General features: G+C 51.6%; 1 protein-coding gene across 4 annotated transcripts in view; it reads left to right on the forward strand.

Annotated features, from left to right (window-relative positions):
• ZFYVE28 (zinc finger FYVE-type containing 28) overlaps window positions 1-23,515 on the forward strand; it is a 113,075-nt gene that overhangs the window by 77,584 nt on the left and 11,976 nt on the right. For all 4 annotated transcript variants that reach the window (XM_036921206.2, XM_036921208.2, XM_036921209.2 and 1 more), the window contains one exon: window positions 5,667-6,878. In XM_036921206.2, the coding sequence (XP_036777101.2) occupies window positions 5,667-6,878 (1,212 nt within the window). The remainder of the gene's footprint in view (window positions 1-5,666; window positions 6,879-23,515) is intronic.

Raw genomic sequence — 23,515 nt, forward strand, 5'->3', positions numbered from 1 at the left:
GCCTCCCACAAACCACCTCTACAGGGTATTTTAGAGGGACTGCTCTAGATGGGAGCACTCCTAAAAAGAGCACAGAACAAAACACCCAATATATGAAGAAAGGAGGAGGAGGAATAAGAAGGGAGAGAAATAATCATCAGACTGCTCAATAAGTGAGTTAAGTTAGACAGTAAGGTAGTAAGGAATCTAACCTTGAACCTTTGGTAACCACAAATCTAAAGCCTGCAATGGCAATAAGTACATATCTTTCAATAATCACCCTAAATGTAAATGGACTGAATGCACCAATCAAAAGACACAGAGTAATAGAATGGATAAAAAAGCAAAACCCATCTATATGCTGCTTACAAGAGACTCACCTCAAACCCAAAGACATGTGCAAATTAAAAGTCAAGGGATGGAAAAAGATATTTCATGCAAACAACAGGGAGAAAAAAGCAGGTGTTGCAATACTAGTATCAGACAAAATAGACTTCAAAACAAACAAAGTAACGAGATAAAGAAGGATGACACTACATAATGATAAAGGTCTCAGTCCAACAAGAGGATATAACCATTATATATGCACCTAATACAGGAGCACCAATGTATGTGAAACAAATACTAACAGAATTAAAGGAGGAAATAGAATGCAATGCATTCATTTTGGGACATGTTAACACACCACTCACTCCAAAGGACAGATCCACCAGACAGAAAATAAGTAAGGACACAGAGGCACTGAACAATACAGTAGAAAAGATGGACCTAATAGACATCTATAGAACTCTACATCCAAAACCAACAGCATACACATTCTTCTCAAGTGCACATGGAACATTCTCCAGTATAGACCACATACTAGGCCACAAAAAGAGCCTCAGTAAATTTCAAAAGATTGAAATCCTACCAACCAACTTTTTAGACCACAAAGGTATAAAACTAGAAATGTACAAAGAAAGCACAAAGGCTCACAAACACACGGAGGCTTAAAAACATGCTCCTAAATAATCAATGGATCAATGACCAAATTAAAATGGAGATCCAGCAATATATGGAAACAAATGACGACAACAACACAAAGCCCCAACTTCTGTGGGACGTAGCAAAAGCAGTCTTAAGAGGAAAGTATATGGCAATCCAGGCATATTTAAAGAAGGAAGAACAATCCCAAATGAATGGTCTAATGTCACAATTATCAAAATTGGAAAAAGAAGAACAAATGAGGCCTAATATCAGCAGAAGGAGGGACATAAAAAAGATCAGAGAAGAAATAAATAAAATTGAGAAGAATAGAACAATAGAAAAAATCAATGAAACCAGAAGCTGGTTCTTCGAGAAAATAAACAAAATAGATAAGCCTCTAGCCAGACTTATTAAGAGAAAAAGAGAGCCAACACACATCAACAGAATCAGAAACAAGAAAGGAAAAATCACGCCGGACCCCACAGAAATACAAAGAATGATTAGAGAATACTATGAAAACCTATATGCTAACAAGCTGGGAAACCTAGGAGAAATGAACAACTTCCTAGAAAAATACAACCTTCCAAGACTGACCCAGAAAGAAACAGAAAATCTAAACAGACCAATTACCAGCAATGAAATTGAAGCAGTAATCAAAAAACTACCCAAGAACAAAACCCCCAGGGCAGATGGATTTACCTCGGAATTTTATCAGACCTACAGAGAAGACATAATACCCATTCTCCTTAAAGTCTTCCAAAAAATATAAGAGGAGGGAATACTCCCAAACTCATTCTATGAAGCCAACATCACCCTAATACCAAAACCAGGCAAAGACCCCACCAAAAAAGAAAACTACAGACCAATATCCCTGATAAACGTACATGCCAAAATACTCAAAAAATACTAGCAAACCGAATTCAAAAATACGTCAAAAGGATCATACACCATGACCCAGTGGGATTCATCCCAGGGATGCAAGGATGGTACAACATTCGAAAATCCATCAACATCATCCACCACACCAACAAAAAGGACAAAAACCACATAATCATCTCCATAGATGTTGAAAAAGCATTCTACAAAATTCAACATCCATTCATGGTAAAAACTCCCAACAAAATGGGTATAGAGGGCAAGTACCTCAACATAATAAAGGCCATATATGATAAATCCACAGCCAACATCATACTGAACAGTGAGAAGCTGAAAGCTTTTCCTCTGAGGTCGGGAACAAGACAGGGATGCCCACTCTCCCCACTGTTATTCAACATAGTACTGGAGGTCCTAGCCACGGCAATTAGACAAAACAAAGAAACACAAGGAATCCAGATTGGTAAAGAAGAAGTTAAACTGTCACTATTTGCAGATGACATGATATTGTACATAAAAAACCCTAAAGACTCCACTCCAAAACTACTAGAACTAATATTGGAATTCAGCAAAGTTGCAGGATACAAAATTAACACACAGAATTCTGTGGCTTTCCTATACACTAACAATGAACTAATAGAGAAATCAGGAAAACAATTCCATTAACAGAGCATCAAAAAGAATAAAATACCTAGGAATAAACCTAATCAAGGAAGTGAAAGACCTATACCCTGAAAACTACAAGACACTCTTAAGAGAAATTAAAGGGGACACTAACAACTGGAAACTCATCCCATGCTCCTGGCTAGGAAGAATTAATATAGTCAAAATGGCCATCCTGCCCAAAACAATATACAGATTCAATGCAATCCCTATCAAATTACCAACAGCATTTTTCAATGAACTGGAACAAATAGTTCAAAAATTCATATGGAAACACCAAAGACCCTGGATAGCCAAAGCAATCCTGAGAAGGAAGAATAAAGTGGGGGGGATCTCACTCCTCAACTTCAAGCTCTACTACAAAGCCACAGTAATCAAGACAATTTGGTACTGGCACAAGAACAGAGCCACAGACCAGTGGAACAGACTAGACAATCCAGACATTAACCCAAACATATATGGTCAATTAATATTCGATAAAGGAGCCATGGACATACAATGGCGAAATGACAGTCTCTTCAACAGATGGTGCTGGCAAAACTGGACAGCTACATGTAAGAGAATGAAACTGTCTAACCCCATACACAAAAGTAAATTTGAAATGGATCAAAGACTTGAACAGAAGTCATGAAACCATAAAACTCTTAGAAAAAAACATAGGCAAAAATCTCTTAGACATAAACATGAGTGACCTCTTCTTGAACATATCTCCCCGGGCAAGGGAAACAAAAGCAAAATTGAACAGGTGGGACTATATCAAGCTGAAAAGCTTCTGTACAGCAAAAGACACCATCAATAGAACAAAAAGGTATCCTACAGTATGGGAGAATATATTCATAAATGACAGATCTGATAAAGGGTTGACATTCAAAATATATAAAGAGCTCACACACCTCAACAAACAAAAAGCAAATAATCCAATTAAAAAATGGGCAGAGGAGCTGAATAGACAGTTCTCTAAAGAAGAAAATCAGATGGCCAACAGGCACATGAAAAGATGCTCCACATCACTAGTTATCAGAGAAATGCAAATTAAAACCACAATGAGATATCACCTCACACCAGTAAGGATGGCTACCATCCAAAAGACAGGCAACAACAAATGTTGGCGAGGATGTGGAGAAAGGGGAACCCTCCTACACTGCTGGTGGGAATGTAAATTAGTTCAACCATTGTGGAAAGCAGTATGGAGGTTCCTCAAAATGCTCAAAATAGAAATACCATTTGACCCAGGAATCCCACTTCTAGGAATTTACCCTAAGAATACAGCAGCAGCCCACTTTGAAAACGAAAGATTCACCCCTATGTTTATCGCAGCACTATTTACAATAGCCAAGAAATGGAAACAACCTAAATGTCCATCAGTAGATGAATGGATAAAGAAGATGTGGTACATATTCACAATGGAATATTATTCAACAATAATAAGAAAACAAATCCTACCATTTGCAACAACATGGATGGAGCTAGAGGGTATTATGCTCAGTGAAATAAGCCAGGCGGAGAAAGACAAGTACGAAATGATTTCACTCATCTGTGGAATATAAGAACAAAGGAAAAACTGAAGGAACAAAACAGCAGCAGAATCACAAAACCCAAGAATGGACTAACAGTTACCAAAGGGAAAGGGACTGGGGAGCATGGGAGGGTAGGGAGGGATAAGGGCGGGGAAAAAGAAAGGGGGCATTATGATTAGCATGTATAATGTGGGGGGGGTGCACGGGGAGGGGTGTGCAACACAGAGAAGACAAATAGTGATTTTTTTAAAAAATTTTATTTTGGTATCATTAATCTACAGTTACAGGAAGGACATTATGTTTACTAGGCTCCCCCCTTCACCAAGTCCCCCCCACATACCCCTTCACAGTCACTGTCCATCAGTGTAGTAAGATGCTGTAAAATCACTACTTGTCGAAAAGAAAGGGGGCATTACGTACGACAAGTAGTGATTTTACAGTGTCTTACTACACAGATAGACAGTGACTGTGAACGGGTATGTGGGGGGGACTTGGTGAAGGGGGGAGCCTAGTAAACATAATGTCCTTCCTGTAACTGTAGATTAATGATATCAAAATGAAAACAATTTTTAAAATAAAAAATGTATTGATGGTTTATCTGAAATTCAGATTTAACTGGGCATCCTGTATTTCCTCTGGCAACTTTGCACAAATATTGGGAAACAAAGCCTTCCATGGAAAAGCACAGACTGCAAATTCCCATTTATGCAGAGAATGAAGCCAGGTGAGACCACGTGTCTTTAGAAGCTGGGCTGGTGGTGGTGGCGGGGGTGCCTGGAGAGTCACACGCGGGCTCTGGGAGCCTGGACAGTGTCGTTTCCTGATCTGGATGCTATCACTCAGGTATATTCATTCTATGAAGGTCTGTGTGGCCTGAAAAGTGTACTTTCCTGTATGTTGCTCCTTGCTGCCCTGGAATGTTCAACCTGGGACTCACACCCCAGACAGGCCTGAACTTTTCCCATCAGAAAGCAATGTGCATCGGCCTGTAGGACCCACTCCAGGTTTACCCCCATCCTTGTGAGATTAACCCCCCATGTCATGTCTTTGGTTCAGTGCCCTTTCCTCCAGGGAGTCCTCCCAGGCTAAGACTCTGTACCCTCCTTCTGGGGGACATGTTCCTAATTCAATCACCATTCATACAAATATTTTACTGTCTGCGACTCCCAAAGTAGCCCCATGGGGTGGGGACTGTGTCCATGTTCTTCCTGGGTACTTCCCAGTGCCTGATACACATACCATGCTTGGTAATATTTGTTGAATTGAATATTCAACAAATATTTGTTGTCTATATGTAAACCAACATATTTTTTTTTCACTCCTAAAAGCTTTTATTAACAGTTAATCACATCCCTAAGAATCAGGGCTTTCTTGTTTTCAGCAAGAGTTTTCAGAATATCATTTTTTTTAAGAAACCATCCCAGAATCCCAGTCATCCATCCTGAATGGCATTGCCTGGACGTGCCACACAGAAGACCCCAGAACCCCATTTTGTGGTGCAGAAAGTATGTGCCATGTGATTCAGCTGTAAGTGATTGACACCTTGTTTTTCTGTGGGTGCAGGCTTTTAAGGGCACACGTCTACTCTTGGTCAGGAAGCTGGTGTGGCCTGGAGGCTAGTGTGGCCTTTAGGACCCTCACCCTTGGTTTTTTTCTTGACCCTTGTAGGGATTTGCTCCAGACCCTGACTGAGGAGGAGCTTCACACGCTGGAACGGAGCCTCTGCATCTCCCAGGACGTGGAGTTCCCCATCCAGGCAGACAGCCAGGTGTCCCCTGCCCTGGCACCAGCCTTCCCGGCACCACTTCCTCCAGAGGAGCTGCTCTCAGCCAAGGCCAAAAACCCAGAGCCAGAGCTGGCCTGCTCCATGCAGTATGATGACCAGGAGCTGGAGCAGCTCAACCGCATGGTCCACAGGGCTGGGGACGAGATGTCGTCCCTCCTCTCCCCACCCAGCACCTGCCAGTCCCCTGCGCACAGGCCAGGGGCCGAAGGCAGCCCCCGCGGGGAGGCCTCCCCCAGCAGTGCTCGGCAGCAGCCAGGCAGAGATGAGGAGGAGGGGAGGGTGTTCTTCATGGACGACGTGGAGGGCGCAGCAGAGGCCCTGGGTGGCCAGGCTGGGTGGGCAGGCAGCGCTCACACCGACCCCCAGGCTGGGGGGCACAGAAAGGCAGGGGTGAACGCACCCACAGTGTTGGAAGAGGGGAACTTGAGCAACAATGCCCAGGATGACAGAAAGTGGGTGCTGGGTCCCAACTCCTGCAGCTGCCTGGACCCCCCAGCACAGCTGGACGGCTGGGAGGCAGGTGTGGACAATGCTGAGACAGCGGAGATGATTGCCCACCGGATGGGGGGCATGAAGCTCTCGGCCACAGTCATCTTCAATCCCAAATCACCCACCTGCTTGGACTCTGCTGGCGGCTCCCTGGATGCCCCAGGGAACGGTGCCCCCCCGTTGGAGCCTGCAGCCGAGGGGACAGAAGGCAGCTCCCATGGACTCAGTGCTGCGGCCACCAACTGCCTCCTCAACTCCTGCGTGTGCTGCGGGGGCCGCGGGGGCAGCAGGGGGGACGCAACAGAGGCCCTGCAGGACAGGTGTGGCCTAGGCGCCGTCAGTGCCCCCGGCATTGGCCTGACTGAGGCCAGCACCAAGGGCCCAGCTGCATGGCCAGGGGAGGCCCAGCCTGCCCCAGAGGCACTGTCCACGGGTGCCCTGGCTCCTCCATCCCCAGAAGATGCACCTGATGGGCAGGAGCCCAAATCCCCTACTTCCACGTGCCTGGCATACACCTCAGGTCTCCAGGTGGACCCAGCAGACAGGCTGCAGGGAGGGGACAATGGCCCGAGTCAGCAGAAGTGTGCAGCTGGACAGCAGGACAGGTGTGTAGTCTGTGTGGGGAACTGGAGGTGGGCCGTGACTGGTGCTGGCACTGCAGGGGTAGGCAGCTTATCTCAGGCCCTGCTGGGCCCAGTCACTACGTCCTGCTGAGATGTGTCCGCAGTGGGTCCTTGGTAGCCCTGTTTCTGGTGTTACAGGCGCCTTTCAGGTGACGAGGGCACAGCACCAAGCCCTCAGCTTGTCCCCAAGCCACCGTGGCCCATCCTGGCCCATGCAGCCTGTGTGGGTGGGCTGGGCAGGGCCAGTGGTGTGGCTGCTCCTCTCCTCTCACATGGGGCTGTGGGGAGCTGCACAGACCTTTGGCAGTGGGCACGGAGCCATGGGCTGGGGCGGGACCCTGAGAGCACCTGGGGCAGATTCTCAGGCTGTGCCCCAGGGCTCCACGCTCTCCTTCCGTGCAGACGCAGGTGACTGGGGAAGGTGGCCGGGGAAGACCTCTCTTTGCCTCTCACACCCTGGGCCTATCCAACTAGCACTGGCCTGGCACCCCCACATGCCCCGGCTGCACCCTTGGCATCGGGGAGAGGAGGTGCCAGACCCAGCCTCAGCGGGTCACCGTGGCTGTGTTGTTACCACTGTCAGTCCTCTCACCAGGCCATGCCTTGTGGGGCCCTCAGCCTGGCTTCTGCTGTGTCCACCAGCAGGAGGTGGTCACGGGGAGAAGGGGCTCAGTCTGGAGACCGGACAAGGGCACCCACCAGGAGCCATGGGAGTGGCCACACGGGGCCAGTGAGGGACAGGTGCAAGGAGCAAGAGCCTTGCCTGGGTGTCTGGCACAGGGCAGTTGCCCTCATGGGGCTGTGTGACCACTGCCTCCTCCAACTCCCTGGCCTCGTCCTGTCTGGGCAGCACGTGGCCACAGTGAGAGGAGCCGGCCAGGGCCTGGGGCCACTCTTCCTTCTCTCCTCACACGAGGTTTCTGACAGTCTGCGGCCCAGCCACAAAGCCCTTGTGCCCGAGAGCATCCTTCCCTGGGGGGTCCCCAGTCACGTCCCACCCCTCCCCCAGCCCTGGCAGCCCCTCGTTTCTTTTCTGCCCCCACGGATTTGCCTGCTCCGGACAGTTCATGTCACCGAATCACACCCTATGTGGCCTTCAGTGTCTGACATCTTTAGCCGAGCATGACATTTCCAAGGCCCATCCACATGGTGGCCAACGTCAGTGCCACATTCCTTTTCATGGCTGAGTCCTGTTCATTGTGTCAACAGACCACAGTCCATTTGTCTGTTCAGTTGATGGCTGTGTGTGTGTGTGCAGTTTCTGCTGTTGGCTGTTATGATAACGCTGCTGTGCACATTGTGTCCCTGTGTCTGTGTGGCCATGCGTCTTCATTTCTCCAGGGCATACATCTAGGTGGGGGTCAGGGGAGCATGTGCTGGCTCCCTGCTTAGCTTTTTGAGGAGCTGCCGACTGTTTTGCAAAGTGGCTGCACTCCCGCCAGTCACGTCCAAGGCTTCCAGGCCCCTGCACCCCAGCCCCAGCTACTGTCCGGGATGTTTTTAGTGGGCATTTGTCCCCGGGCGCGTACTGTGGGAGCGCACAGCCCAGTGAGCCTTTGCCTCACTTGAGAGTGTTGTTTCCGGGCAGCTGTGGCCCTGGTTCATTTAATGTTAGATATATAGGGCTTGTGGTGCATGTTGAATTGTGTAATTATGGTAAATCTTTGCACAATTCCCAGTCACATCTACCGAGTGAGATGTACAAGATGTACCGAGAGTCATCCCTTCACTTTGTTCTTTCTAAAGGTAATGGTTTCTAAATTTCTTATAGTTTATCCTTCAATTTAAAAGATACAAGCAAAGATGTACACACACGCCCCCCATTCATTGGCAAAGGGCCTCATCTTACAAACACTTCTCTGTGCCTTACAGTCCTGGCCTAGCCTGGGGGCCTGTCCATGGAAGTTTCTAGAGCTGCCCCCACTTCCGCTGCCAGCCCTGTGGGCTGTGTGGTGAACCCACATGCACTCAGGCCCCGCTGCTGGCCTTGGGTTTTTTCCAGACTTGCTATTACAGTCAGTGCCGCCATAAACAGCCTTGTGCAGATGTCGTCCTGTTTTTGGTGAGGTCATTTTTGAGATGCCAGCTCAGCTTCACTGGCCTTGCCCAGTGGAACAAGTTACTGTCCACAGCCTGCTGAACAGGGCCTCTGACTCAGTGGTGCAGAGTTGATTGGTAAGTGAATTGTTTTCTGCAAGGCTGATGTGAAACCACTACCGAGTCTTGGAAGGATACGTGCATTTTTCAGTTTTTGACCTGCTCCTTTTCTGGTCCAGAGGACACTTGTTGTCTGGAACACCCTCCCTGCTTTCCTGCCGTGTTCCAGCTTGGACACTGCTTGCTCACCTCCAACCATCAGCTCCCCAGCTGGGCGCACACGCTGAAGCTGAGCTGAGCAAAGGAACGAGAGCCCCTCAGGGGCTTCCAGGGAAGCTTTTCCAGGGTTTGAGGAAGGTGGAATGTGCCATGGCCAGGTAATCAGGACAGTCATGCGTGTGGGCCAGGACCTTGGACAGCGGTGTGCCCCAGTGAGCCTGGGCGCCAGTATATGGTGCCTGTCCTTACCCGGGCAGCACGCCCCAGGCACATCCGCCCCTCATCTCACAAGCTGGTTCCTGGCTGGCGGAGCCATGTGCTGATGACCTAGGCAGGAACAAGACAGATGCTCCTTGAGGAGCACGACAAAGCAGGGCGTGCTGGTAGAACAGGCACAGGTGGCAGCAAGCTCACTGAAGGGCCTGCAGCAGGGTCTGGGGACCTGTGAGAGGCCAGTGCAGACAGGGGGCCAAGACCCGGATGAGGCGACCTCGGCCGTAGCTCACAGTGCCTGGGTGGGGCTGCCTGCTGCCTCTTGCTGCACCAGCCTGTCCTGCTGTGACACTCTGCCCCATGACCTCACACTCCCCCACTGGCCATGTTGTGCTGTCCTGAGTTGACCATGAGGTCCCCTCTCCAACAGGTGCCTGGGTGGCCCCTGTGACATGCAGTGTGGAGGAGTGGACGGCAGCCGTGGCCTGCGTGTGTGCATGAGTCAGGCAGGTGCAGCCTCCGACCTCCTGTGCCCCAGGTTGAGTGGGGGACCACGGGGAAATGTACAGGGTATGACGAGGGTCTGCTTGTCCCAAGGGCACCTGGAACAGCCTAGCCTCTGGGTTCAAGGGCAGAGCTGTGGGGTCTCTAAGGCTGGTGGGAGGGACAGACACAGGCGAGGAGGTGGGTCCGGGAGTGAGGGTCTGAGCTGGAGGAAGCTCCTCTGCCACAGGCCCGTTGTCCCAGCCAACACCTCTCCCCTGCGGGGGGGTGGCTGAGTTATTTCCTGTGGCCTGCCACCTCCCTTCTGCCAAGGGACCATCCCTGTCCTTCGCCTGTTTTCAAGTCTTTTTTTTCTGACCTGGAAATGTCCCTTCTGTGTGGTGTGTTTTCTGCAGACAGCTTTCCCTCCGTAATTGCCCTTTGATTTTATTTATCGATATCTTGGTTTACAGGTATCTGTGATTTTATTTTGAGTAATTAAATGTATAAAAATTCTAGAGACAACTTTTGGTTCCCTACCTGCCTTTTCTCTCTGGCTAACTGATCCTTCTGCACCCCAAGGCCAGAGAGGGTCATACCTCCTGCTAGTGTCCTGGGGTCTTTTTTTGTCATGAAGTCTGACCCCATTCTCAGAGGTCGAGGCTCCCCCATCTCCTGAGGCCATTTCTAGCCGTCAGGGACTGTGTGACCACCAGGCTGCTGGCCATCCTCATGCCGGCAGAGTGACCCTTGGCTCTGGGCTGGGGGGCTGCATGACCCACCCTGGAAGGCTGCTCTGCATCACTCAGGTCTTCAGCTGCATTTGTGAGCCGGGCTGGAGGGGTCCCGCCCTCTCCCATGCTCCTGGTGGGCCTCCCTGACTGTCGCTTGGACAGAGAGAGAGGAATCTGGAAGGGCCCGTCCTTGGCACAGGCTTGCGAGCATCTGCCCTAAGCAGGTGACACGCTCTGCCCACACGCTCCTTCCTAGCAGGGCATGGCCGCGGCAGAGCTGATGTGGAGGCATCCAAGGGGACTGCTGGCACACGGCGCCCTCACCTGTTGAGGGATGGCATCACCTGTCAATGCAGCCGGAGGGGGGAGGAAGTTCCTGTGGACGGCGGCTGCCGGGCGTATCCGCCTTCCCGAGCCTCAGTTCTGTCAACTGCAAAAATGGGCTGCAGCAGGCCCCAGCTCACGCGGCCCCTGGGGGACGTGGGAGGCCGGCTCTGGCTCCTCGCGGTCGCCGGACTTCACATGTGGTCATCACCCCGTTGCCGCTCATGTTGTTCGGACAGTGACTCAGCCTCTGCCACTCGGGACTCTCATTTGTGCCTGTCACTCACTGTTCATGCCGTCTTTGCTTTTCAATCTTGGCTTAATGCTTGTCACACTGCCGGATTTCACTGCTTCCAGACCTAATTTCCACCACCACTCCCACTGCCCACTGGGGGTGTGGCAACAGGCCCCCCAAGGGAGCTGTGTCCTGTGCCCACAGGCAGATGACCAGCAGTAGGTTGAGCAGCCCTACACTTCACCTCTGTTGTGCGATGGCTCCACCTGAGCTCCTCTGCCCTCTGCTGGGGTGGGGGCCCTGACTCAGGGACATCAGGGCCCTTGGGGGGCTTGGGTCCAGCCCTAACCACTGTGGCTTCAGAGGGAGCCCAGCATCCGCTTTCCTGGAGCATGGATCCCGCTCCCCAAGGGCCCCGCTGACCTTCCTGGTATGGAGGGATCTGTTTGGGATCCGCCTGGGGTTCCCCCAGGCCACACTATGAGCACCTGCAGACCTCTGCTGTCCCTGGTGCCCAGCCCAGGAAGGGTGGATGCAGCCAGCATAGGGCAGGACGTGGTGAGGGGTGAGTTGTCCAACAGAGGCTCGGGGCTGCCACTTCCCACGTGCTGTGTTGACACATCACCAAGTCAGTTTTCTGCCCAGCAGACAGCAAGTGCCGCCTGCTCGATGCGCTGGGTCGCCTCTGCCACGGGGGGTGTTCAGTGTCTCCGGGCCACGGCAGTTCCGGAGCCTGTGCTGTCTGGGAGGATTCCTGGCTCTAAAAGGGTTAGGAAAACAGGTTGCCGTTCTTCTCTTGGCTTCTCCCTGCTGAGAGGGGGCGATGAAGGGGGTTTCTGATATTTTGAGGCAGGAAGGCCATTTGGTTGTTCTTGAGTGCCCGGGAGATGGCCACCATTCAATCCTGTAAAAATCTTTGGAATAGGTTATTAAACAGGGGAGGAAAAGGAGGAGGGTGATAAGGGTGAATGGGGCAGGAGAGGTAGAAGGTAACCAAGGGTTGTAGAAGCTGAGAGTGTAAGACTTGGACTCGGGCTGGGGAGAGTAGGGTTAGAGCTCAGTGGCTGAGAAGGTCGGAGAGGCTGTGTGAGGAGTGCACCCGTAGGGGCTGGTGGAGGGCAGTTTTTTGGGCTTTGGGGATAAGGAGTGCAGCCGACGCCAGGACCTGCAAGCAGAGAGACCAGCCTTTTATCACGAGATCGAATTGTTTGGACAAACAGGGAACAGGTTGAGGGAGTCCCCCGGCTGGTTGTGCAAGTAGCCCTAATGCTTGTCCCTTTTTAGAAAGAAAGGTTTGTTAGGGTCAGGTAGAGTCAGAGCAGGTGCCTTGAGGAGTGCTTGCTTAACGGCCCAGAAAGAAGCAGGAATTAAGTCTGTCTCTGGCACCCTTTCTTGGGGATCCCCGTGGGAGGCCTTGTAAAGGGGTTTTGCAGTGAGTGAGAAATTTGAGATCCAGAGGCTCAAATAGCTAAGAAGCCCCGGGAAGAGAAGAAGATCTCGCTTTGTGGTGGGGAAAGGGAGATTGTTAATAGCTTGTTTTCGGAAGGTGGGTGTGCAGCGAGTGGTAGGGGTGAGGTCAAGACAAAGGTAAGTGACCTTTCGCTGTACCAATTGAGGTTTGTGTTCTGAGACACGGTATCCCTTTTCCCCAGGAATCTAAGAAGGGAGATAGTGTGGGATACAGAATCATGTTTTGAGGGTCTGCAAGGCAAGCGGTCATCAACATACTGGAGCAGGCGTCTAGGGGTGAGGTCGAGGGATTGGAGGTCCTTTGTAGTACTTGTCCCGAAATCCCTGGGGAAGAACTGTCCAGTGAGTTGTTGGGTGAACAGAGATACGTGGTCTGTCCAGGTGAAGGCGAAAAGTTGTTGGGAATCAGGCCTGAGGGGAATAGTAAAGGGGGCGTCTCTGAGGTCTAGGACAGTGAGTACTGAGTACTGGGGGGATATGGGGGAGGAGGCTGTAGGGGTTGGGGACTACTGGGTGGGTGGGAACTACAGCTTCGTGAATCTTTCGGAGATCTTGGACAAATGGGAAGGAGCCATCGGGTTTTTTACAGTAAGGATGGGAATATTGTGGGGGGAGCGGGCAGGGATGAGGATCTGGGCCTTAAGAAGGCGGTTGATGATGGACCGGAGGCCAAGATGGCCATCAGGGCTCAGGGGGTATTGGCTAACTGACAGCCCGAGTAGGGGCTCCCAGGGCTATTCTGAGGGCTTGGTGGTGTGAGGCTATGGAAGGGTTTTTTGTGTCCCAAACGATAGGGTCAACCTGTGATTTCATAAGCTCTACCACCTCAGAGGCGAGGGCCTCTTTGGGGGGTATGACGGGGAGAGTGAGGGAGGGTTCCCGGGAAGTGAGGGAAGGTGTAAGGCTGCCCCAAGCGGTGGAGGGTCTCCCTTCCCAGAGCGGGGTGGGGCGGTGGGGGATTACCCGAGAGGAGCGAGGGAAAGGGACACGGCCCAAGGAACAACAGAAAGGGGGTTTGGGCTGGTGTTTCTATTCCTTTCACCTCAACAACCGGGAGAGAGGAGGGGAGCAAAGGTCCCGAGTATTCAGTGGGCACAGAGAGGCTGGCCCCCGAGTCGACCAGAAAGGAAACCCGCCTCCCAGCCACCACCACTGTTAGCTGGGGATCCGGTGTCGTTGCGGAGGGGGCCTCGGGATCCGGGCCGGTCAGTCGGTCGCTGAAGACAAGGCCATGAGGACTGCCAGGTCCCCTCTAGATGTGTCCGGCCGCCTGGAGGGGAGAGGACTCAAGGGAGGGGCTGACTTCCCTAGACGGCCGTCCACTGTCCAGTGACCCCACTGTGCGCAGTGCGGACGGCTTTGTAGGAGGCCTGGGGCGGGGCAAGCTCCTGCCCCCAGGCCCCGACCGCCACGGCGGAGACGGGTGCCCGGCGCGTGCGGGGTGGAGCCCTTTGCAGGCTTGTCCCGGGAGGTTGGCCCAGGGAGGCCAGGATCTGATACTTAGCTTTAGCCCCTTTTTCTTTCTGAGGTTTTGTTCCTCATCCCGGTTGTTGAAAACTTTAAAGGCAAATTCTACAAGCTCTCTGTGGTGTTTGGGGTCCACTTTCTAATTTTTGGAGCTTTTTATGAGCACCCGGGTACGGCTGGGACAGGAAGTGCAGGGGCAGAGAGCAGGCTCCGGGGTCAGGGCTGCTGCCGCTGTGTTTGATCGCGGGGCGGTTCAGGAAGACGGCTGGGTTTTCATCTGCCCCCCGCGTAATTCCCTGAGGCGCTCGTAGTTGACCTGTTTATTTTTATTTTTCCTTCCCCGCCGGGAGGCAAGTGATCACGTGGTCACGACTTGTGCCACCCGCCCCCCAGGTCCCCCGGGTGGGGTGTCCACTCGGGCTCTGGGGCTCGGCCCTGGGGACCGCTCGGGCTGCGGGAGCGTGGTTGGCGGTTGCCGGAGCTGCGATTCGTCAGCATCGTTTTAGGCCCGCACGGCAAACGCGTTCCCCCTCGTCGTCCGTGCAGGTGGACGGAGGACGAGGTAAATGACCCCCCAAGTGAGGTCGCACGTTTGAGTGACGCGGAGGAACTCTTCCCTGAACTTATGGGGTTTTCAGAGAAGGACTCCATCTTCTGTTCAATACGCTCCAGATCATTAGTTGAAAGGGGGACGTGAGCCCGGAGGGGCCTTTCGGTGCCTGCTCCTCCCGGAGGGGCCTGGGGCGGTGTCGGCGGGAAGCGAGCACGGGTCTGGGGGCAGAAGGGCGGGTCTGGAGGGGGGTGGGTCAGAGGAGGCGGGTGGCCTGCGGGAAGGGGGACAGGGCGGGGCGTCTGGGGAGCCTGCGGAGGGAGGGTTTGGGGGTCGCCAGCCAGGTTGATCTCGTCAGCAGAGGAGGGAAGAGGGGCTGTAACTCTGGGGAGATGAAATCCCGGGACAAAATACCTCTAAAACCGAAATCAGTCAAAGGGAGAAATAAAGTTTAAAACCCATTTATTGCTTACCAACTGCAGTCCAGGGCTGTCTCTCCTGCTCAGGCAGAATCACAACCAGCCCTGCCCTCACCTCCCAGGTTCAGGTTAGCCCTGGGTGACCCAGGTAATTACCCATTGAGACGGAGATGGCTATGCTCCCCCACCCCCCTGAGGAACGCCCATTAATATGCAGACGCACTTCAGCCAGGGGGGATATTCTGGAAACATTACAGTTTTACCCACAGAGAGCAAATAGAGCAGAAAGAATGATAGAAGTAACTCAGTGCAAAAGGGACAAAGGGTCATCGGTGAGAAGGATTTGAGGAGGGCGGAGGGAGGAACAAAGGGAGGCTGCTTGGACTTCGGGAGTCTCTGAGCGTGTGCCAGTCCTCTGGAGGAAGTTACTAAGATCTCGGAGAATTTGGAAGTTGAAAGTGCCCGCAGCTGGCCATGATTGAGTTTGTAGTGGGGCCACATGGAAGTGGAAGTAAAAGGCCAATTTTTTTGGTTTAATGTCTCCTTTTAATCCCAGTTGGGAAAAATTAAGTAGGGGACAGCTGAGGGGGATGTCTCCCAGTGTTTTTGAGGGGGAATTGCCCATCGCGGGGGGGTAAGAAAAGGTGGCCGAGGTTTGGGAAACAGGCTGCCAGGCCGTCTCCCTGCGCCTTGCTTCCCACCCGGAGTCTGTAGGCTCCCACAGCCGGTCGGGGTTTTCCTGCACGCTGAAAGGAGGTGTCCCCCCAATCAGAGCGCAGGAGGCTCCCTAACAGGGTTCGTAGCTGGAGAAGAGAGAGAAAGGGAAAGGAGGAGAGGAAAATGGAAAGGGGACTGGACCATCTTCCTCCCGGCGCCAAGGGAAAGCTGACGGGGCCAGAATCTCAGCCTCCTGGGAACGGCGATGGGTTAGTGGCCGGTGGTGGGTGTGTAGATTGCAGACTGGCAAGATGGTTCCTGGGCTGGAGTTCGTGAGGGGGTGTTGGGTGAGGGAGGGAAGGGAAACAGGGCGGGACACAGGAGGCTCTCGGGATCTGGGCCTTTGCCCAGGTCGAGCTGCCACTGCCCGCTGCTTCCTGAGTTGCAAAACAGCTCCTGCCCTCGGCTCTCGCTTCCAGGTTTCGGCACTAGGTAAAGGAAAAGAAGGGACGTGAACTCAATAGTCCAAGCAGGTTTATTGCTACACCTGAGAGGGACCCCCTCTGTTCCAGTGAGCAGAACAAAGAAGGCGTCTCTGACAGGCCAAGGGGCTTTTTTCCCCCTTCTCCCTCCCTCCCCACCTGCCCTCCCACACCCCTCCCCTTTGGTAACCGCTAACCCCTTCTTGGAGTCTGTGAGTCTGCTCCTATTTTGTTCATTCAGTTTTGCTTCATTGTTATGCCCCACAAATGAGGGAAATCATTTGGTATTTGTCTTTCTTTGCCTGACTTATTTCACTGAGCATAATATTCTCTACCTCCATCCATGTTGTTGCAAATGGTAGGATCTGTTTTCTTCTTATGGCTGAATAATATTCCATTGTGTATATGTACCACCTCTTCTTTATCCATTCATCTACTGATGGACACTAAGGTTGCTTCCATATCTTAGCTATTGTAAATAGTGCTGCGATAAACATAGGGGTGCATATGTTTTTTTGAATCTGGGATCTTGTTTTCTTTGGGTAAATTCCTAGGAGTGGAATTCCTGGGTCAAATGGTATTTCTATTTTTAGTTTTTTGAGGAACCTCCATACTGCTTTCCACAATGGCTGAACTAATTTACATTCCCACTAGCAGTGTAGGAGGGTTCCCCTTTCTCCACGACCTCACCAACATATGTTACATTTGTTGCTTTTTGTCTTTTGGATGTTGGCCATTCTAACTGGTATGAGGTGATACCTCATTGTGGTTTTAATTTGCATTTCCCTGATGACTAGTGATGTGGAGCATCTTTTCATGTGCCTGTTGGCCATCTGAATTTCTTCTTTGGAGAAGTGCCTGTTCATATTCTCTGCCAATTTTTTAATTGTGTTATTTGCTTTTTGGTTGTTGAGGCATATGAGTTCTTTATATATTTTGGATATTAACCCCTTGTTGGATATGTCATTTACAAATATATTCTCCCATACTGTAGGATGCCTTTTTGTTCTGCTGATGGTGTCCTTTGCTGTACAGAAGCTTTTTAGTTTGATGTAGTCCCATTTGTTCATTTTTGCTTCTGTTTCTTTGCTTGGGCAAGAGCCCAAGGAGATGTGTTTACAAAAAAGCTGCTCATGTTTATAGTCAATAGATTTTTGCCTATGTTTTCTTCTAAGAGTTTTATGGTTTCATAACTTACATTCAGATCTTTGATCCATTTCAAGTTTACTTTTATATATGGGGTTAGGCCATAATCCAGTTTCATTCTCTTACATGTAGCCTTCCAGTTTTGCCAATACGAGTTGTTGAAGAGGCTTTCTTTTCCCCATCATATATCCATGGCTCCTTTATCATCTGTTAATTGACCATATATGGTTGGGTTTATATCTGGGCTCTCTATTCTGTTCCATTGGTCTATGGGTCTGTTCTTGTGCCAGTATCAAATTGTCTTGATTACTGTGGCTTTGTAGTAGAGCTTGAAGTTGAGAAGCGTAATCCCCCCAGCTTTATTCTTCCTTCTCAGGATTACTTTGCTAAGAGGCTGTTTATGACCAGGTGTTTTGGTGGGCTTTTCAAGGGAGGAGTTAGGGAAAAGATGGGCTTGTGGCCTGCTGACGTGTCCTCCAGAAAATGCTTGCAGCCTCAGTAAAATGAAACCTAGGATGAAATGCTGAGATGGCAGGTAGGTTTATTCATAACAGTGATACTCCTGTCCGGGCTCTATCAGTAGAGGTCTTGCACATCTTTTGTCAGGTTTATCCTTAAACATATTATATTTTTGATGCTATTGTAAGTCGTCTTCTGTAATTTCAATTTCCAGCTGTTCATTGCTAATACAGAGAGTTGTAATTGATTTTTGTCTACTGATCTTGTCTCCTGCAGCTTTGGTAAACCCAGTATGAGTTACAGTAGTTTTTATGAAGATTTCATCAGCTTCCTATGTAGATGATGATGCCATCTGTGAATAAAGCCAATTTTATGTTTCCTTTCCAATTGGATGTCCTTTATTTCTGTTTATTTCATTTGTGCACTGGAGAGGACCTCAGTACCGTGCTGAATACAAGAGTTGGCACAGGAGATTTTTGCCTTATTCCTGATCTCAGAGGGAAAGCATTTACTGTCTACCATTAAGTATGATGTTGGCTGTAGGATTTTCATAGATGCCCTTTATCAGGTTCAGGAAGTTCTCTTCAATTCCTAGTTTGCTGAGAGTACTAAGAATAGATGTTGCATTTTTAAAAATACTTTTTCTGCATCTTTTGGGATAATTGTATAGTTTTTTTTTGTTGTTGATGTGATAAATTACATTGATTGATATTCAGATGTTAAGCCAACCTTGCATTCCTGAATGAACCTTATTTGATTATTAGTATTGTCCTTTTTACATACTGTTGGCTTCAATTTGCTAAAATTTTGTTTTAAGAATTTTGCATCTGATGTAAGGAGTGTTGGGCAATAGCTTTCTTTCCTTCTAATGTGCTTTTCAGGTTTGGGTACCAGAGTAATGCTGAGATTCTAGAATGAGTTCCCACTTCTTCCATTTTCCAGAAGAGTTTGCGTAGAATTGGTGTTATTTTTGCTTTACATATTAGGTAGAACTCACTAGTAAAGCTGTCTGGGCCTGTAGTTTCCTTTGTGGGAAGGTTTGAACTACAATTTCAATTTCTTTACCAGATGTAGGTTTGTTTAAATTATCATTTATTATTCAGTGAGTATAAGGGTTTGTTTCCATGGTCCTTAGTCCCTGTCCATCCTTCTGCCTTCCCCTCAGATAGGTGGATACCAAACAGCCAGGTGATGGTCTTCTGCATAGAACTCTCCAGAGCTCCCTGCTCTCTCCCTCTCTTGGGCCCCAGGCAACTTGACTGAGCCACTCCCAAATAATTGGCTTCCCTCATCCTTGCCAGCATCTGCTTCCTTGATGCTCTCTGCACTCTCTTGCCTCTGGTCCTTTTTTGGGTCACCATTCCCTCCCTCTTGGACGTGACATCCCTCCCTGTCCCTGCGATATCAAGTCACCTTAATACAGCCTCGCTTGCTGCCTTAGATGAAGCCCATGGAGAACTTTCCTGTTTCGCCTCATTGAGTCCCGTAGCTGTGTTCTCACTGTCCTCCCTGCTTCACAGATTCCAGACAGAGGCTCAGAGCCCTCCCATCTGTCTGACCCAAGTTTTCAGGCCACCTGTAGGGTGCCTCCACCCATCCCCAGGGTCTGCCCTCATGTCTTGTGCTCTGTGATGCCGTGGCCTCCCAGCCCCCACACCACACCCCTTAGGCTCAAGGACCACTTAGGGCCCTTGGTTCAGGGAAATGCACTCTCCCTAGCTCAAGTGGAAACAAGATCTGGAAGGCAGCTGACCTCAGCAGGATGTCTCCGGAACCAGAGAGAGGAGCCAGTGGGGCTTACACCCATCTGCTCTCCCTTGATTCTCTCCCCTGACCTCCTGCCCTTGCAGCTGACCTCTGGACCACTGCCCCTCAGCCCAGTGCAGCCACAAATGCCAGACATGCTGGCAGCCGTCCATCCCAGCTTCCCAGGCAAGGCGTTGCTGGCCCCACTGAGGCAGGGTCCATGTCCACAGCCCTGCTAGGACAGCTCCAAGAGAAGGAGGCTGGCAGAGTCCAGGCCTACAGTGCTGCCCCTGTCCCCAACCTCTACCACAGCCCCCTGGGCTTGTCTGTGCTCATCCTGCCCAACTCCCTGCTCTTTCAGGCATCAGGGGGCTCCACAGGATGGAAGCCAGGGGCTTTGGGTGGGAGTGGAGTGTGCTTGCTTTCTTGGGATGCCAGCAGAGAGAGAGGGGCAGGTTGCCTGCAGGGTGTGGCCTTGCTGCCGCCAAGAGGCTCCGGCAGCACCCTGAAGGGGTCATTGTCCTCTACCCCACAGTACCAGGAGAATCCCCATCTGAGCAGCCACTTCTCTGAAGTAAGGCGCTCCCCCCATCTTGAGGCAAAGGCAAGAGAGAACGCGTTTAAATTGCTGAACGTGGTGCAGAAGGGGGTCCAGACACACCCTTAGTCTAGTTCACCTGCTGCTCTGACCCACGAGCCTTGGGCCTTCTGTTCAGAGAAGCTCAGGAAAAGTGTGCAAGGTTTGGCGCCAGGATGGCAATGCAAGTTCCTTCTGCTCGCATTGTGGCCACATGATTTATAAAGTGCATGTGTGTGTGTGCTGTTGGCTTATTTGCATTTCCTAATTCCCAGAGTGCACACATGCTGCCTCTGTATTTAAGAAGTAATAATGTAAGAAAACAAGATCCCAGATTCGAAAAGACAGATGCACCCCTGTTTATCACAGCACTATTTACAATAGCCAAGATATGAGGCAACCTAAGTATCCATCAGTAGGTGAATGGATAAAGAAGAGGTGGTACATATACACAATGGAATATTATTCAGCCATAAGAAGGAAACAAATCCTACCATTTGCACCAACATGGATGGAGCTAGAAGGTATTATGTTCAGTGAAATAAGCCAGGCAGAGAAAGACAAGTACCAAATGATTTCACTCATCTGTGGAGTATAAGAACAAAGGAAAACTGAAGGAACAGAACAGCAGCAGAATCACAGACTCTGAGAAGGGACTGGTAGTTACCAAAGGGGACAGACTGGGGAGGGCAGGTCGGGACGAAGGGAGAAGGGGAATAAGGGGCATTACAATTGGCACACGTGGTGGTGGTGGGTTCATGGGGAAGGCAGTACAGCTCAGAGAAGACAGCTAGTGACTCTGTAGCATCTTACTACCCTGATGGGCAGTGACTGCAATGGGTGGGGGGTGGACTTGGTAATATGGGTGAGTGTAATAACCACAATGTTGCTCATGTGAAACCTTTATAAGATTGTTTTTCAATGATACTTTAATAAAAAAAAGAAGTAATAATGTAAAGGTTCCCATCACACAACTATGGGACTTCTCTAGAGCTGGACTGTGTGCCTGTGTTCCCAGTGGAGGTAGACCACAGCCCCACTACTCCCTGTGGCTCCGTGGCTGAGAGGAGGGCAGAGGGGTCTGTGCCTGCCCTTCAGGAGGCAGAGCGGCCGGGGCAGCATGCAGGGCGAGGGCAGTCGGGCCTCAGGGACACCGAGGCCTGGGGGTCGCAGTGGGCACCAGCAGTGGCTTGGGGTGCACTGGCTCTGCTGCACCTGCCCCGGTGTCCAGCTTTGGGCGACACCTCCCTGTGGCCTCATAGAGGATCAAGGGCAGGCGTTCCAGGGCCTAGTGGATACACAGGACCCTCCATGGAGGCTGTGATCACCACGGCAGCATGGGAGACTGCCTGTTGGGCCAATAGCCCACTGGTCACCTGGCGCCATTGCTTCAGGCCCTGGAGGACATGCGCCCAATTCCTGAAGGACTGCCAGGTTTGGGGTCACTCCAGGAGGATGGACCTCGGAGCTGTGAGGCTCTCTCTGGACTCCAGTGGGACTGGCCCTGGTGACCTTCCTCCTGTGAGCACAGCCCTCCGGAGGGCTGAACTCTGACAGCGGCATTGGCGGGAGCCTGTGGCCCTGAGGACTGGCCTGCCGGCCTCAGCCTCTCAGCCACTCCCCCAACGCCCACCAGCAGTCAGCCTCCCTAGGCTTTGGGGAGGCTGTGCTCAGGGCCACATACACAGAGCTGCACACCGTGCCTCCGCTGTGTGTGCCTAGGTGCGTTCCTCCCCAGGGGATCCTGTGTGGGTGGTGGTGTTTCTCCACTTTACTGAAAGTAACCTGAGGCTTTGGGAGGTTGCAGTTTCCTGGCCGACAGCAGGGGTGGTGATGCCCACAGGCCTTTGGCCTACAATAACTTCCCAGGACACCCAGCCCTGGGACCCCCTCCCCACAGCAGGGCCTCCCCCTGGAGCAGCAGGCATGTCAGGGTCCCCTCAGGTCTCCCCACCAGCAGCCTGGGAGCCGAGGGTGGGCACTGCTGGTCCCCATCAGGGCCTCGTGTGCCCATCCCCTAGGTGTTCACCCGACTTCATCTGAGCCAGACCCTTCTGGTGACTCTGGTGGGGGCCAGGAAGTGGAGGCCCCTTGCCCAGGGACTGCAGCTGGAGCAGGAGGCAGGCAAGCACTTCTCAGATACTGTGATGGGTGTTCTCGGGAAGAAGTGGGCCCTGAGGCTAGACCTGCCCCAAGTGCCCGCCCAGGGACAGGGAGGGCATGGGAGAATGTGTGTGGAGTTGATGAGCATCTGCATGAGGATGGGGCTCAGGGAGCAGCCAGGGCCTGGCTCTTGAGGCCATGGCAGCAGAATTGGATCAGAAGTCTGCAGGCAGCGGGCCCTGGGCAGACTGCTCAGGGCTGGGGTGTCCTAGGCACTGTGGGCCCCATGTGTCAAAGGCCAGGGTCTTTATGGACTTGTGACAGGTGGGACCACATCTCATCAGGCTGTGCTGCCTCCTCCAGGAAGCCCTCCAGGAAGTGACTGTTGGTACAGCACAGGCGTCCAGATTCTGATGACTTGGAAGTGGTTCCTGCCTTCCCCCAGCGACAGACCTGGCAGGCTGGGTGGGGCAGGGGTCTGCAGGCTGCACAGAAGTGGGCAGGGCAGAGTGTTGAAGACAAAGGATGCTTGTTCCTAACTGGGCTCATCTCCCAGCATCAGTGGAAATGCTGCCTGATTAGAGAAAATGGGAAACAGCTGATGGTCAGCATCTTGTTTACCTTTAGTACCTGGAACCAAAATGTCTTTGCTTCCTTCAGTGACTCTCTAGACACTCTTGGAGGGCCCCCGAACCTCGCGGAAGGGGAGCAGGCAGGGCGGACAGTGGGGTGAGGCAGGGGGCAGGCCGCCTCGGGCCTCACAGCGCGGGTCTGTGTGTGCCACAGCGCCTTGTTCAAACCCTGTTTTGTTATTTTGGTGGTCACCTCACTGCTGGTCCTCTGACTCTGCAGCCTGTAGGGCCAGTGCAACAGTACTGCTGCCTACAGAACTTTATCAGAGGCCCGGAGCTTCTTCCGAGTCCTGCTCTAATACATTCTCTCCAGTCCTCCCAAGGTGGGTCTCATCATTCCCATTTTATAGAAGAAACTGTAGAGGCCCCAGGATGGAGAGCAGTTTGCACAAGTTCTCAAAGCTGGTCAGCAGTAGAGCTGGGACTGGAAGGCTGGGCGCCCCACTGCCCCGTCCACCCGGACAGGCTCTTCCTGGGGCTTCACGCTGACAGAGCATCAGCCACAGGTGCCAAGTGGTGGCCACGCTTCCTTCTGCTGCTCTGCAGGACTGGGCTGTGTGGCATCCTACACAGATGCCCAAGAGCCCTCGGGAAAGGGCCTGTGTG

This window comes from Manis pentadactyla, chromosome 5, assembly GCF_030020395.1.
Source record: "Manis pentadactyla isolate mManPen7 chromosome 5, mManPen7.hap1, whole genome shotgun sequence".
Classification (NCBI taxonomy): Eukaryota; Metazoa; Chordata; class Mammalia; order Pholidota; family Manidae; genus Manis; species Manis pentadactyla.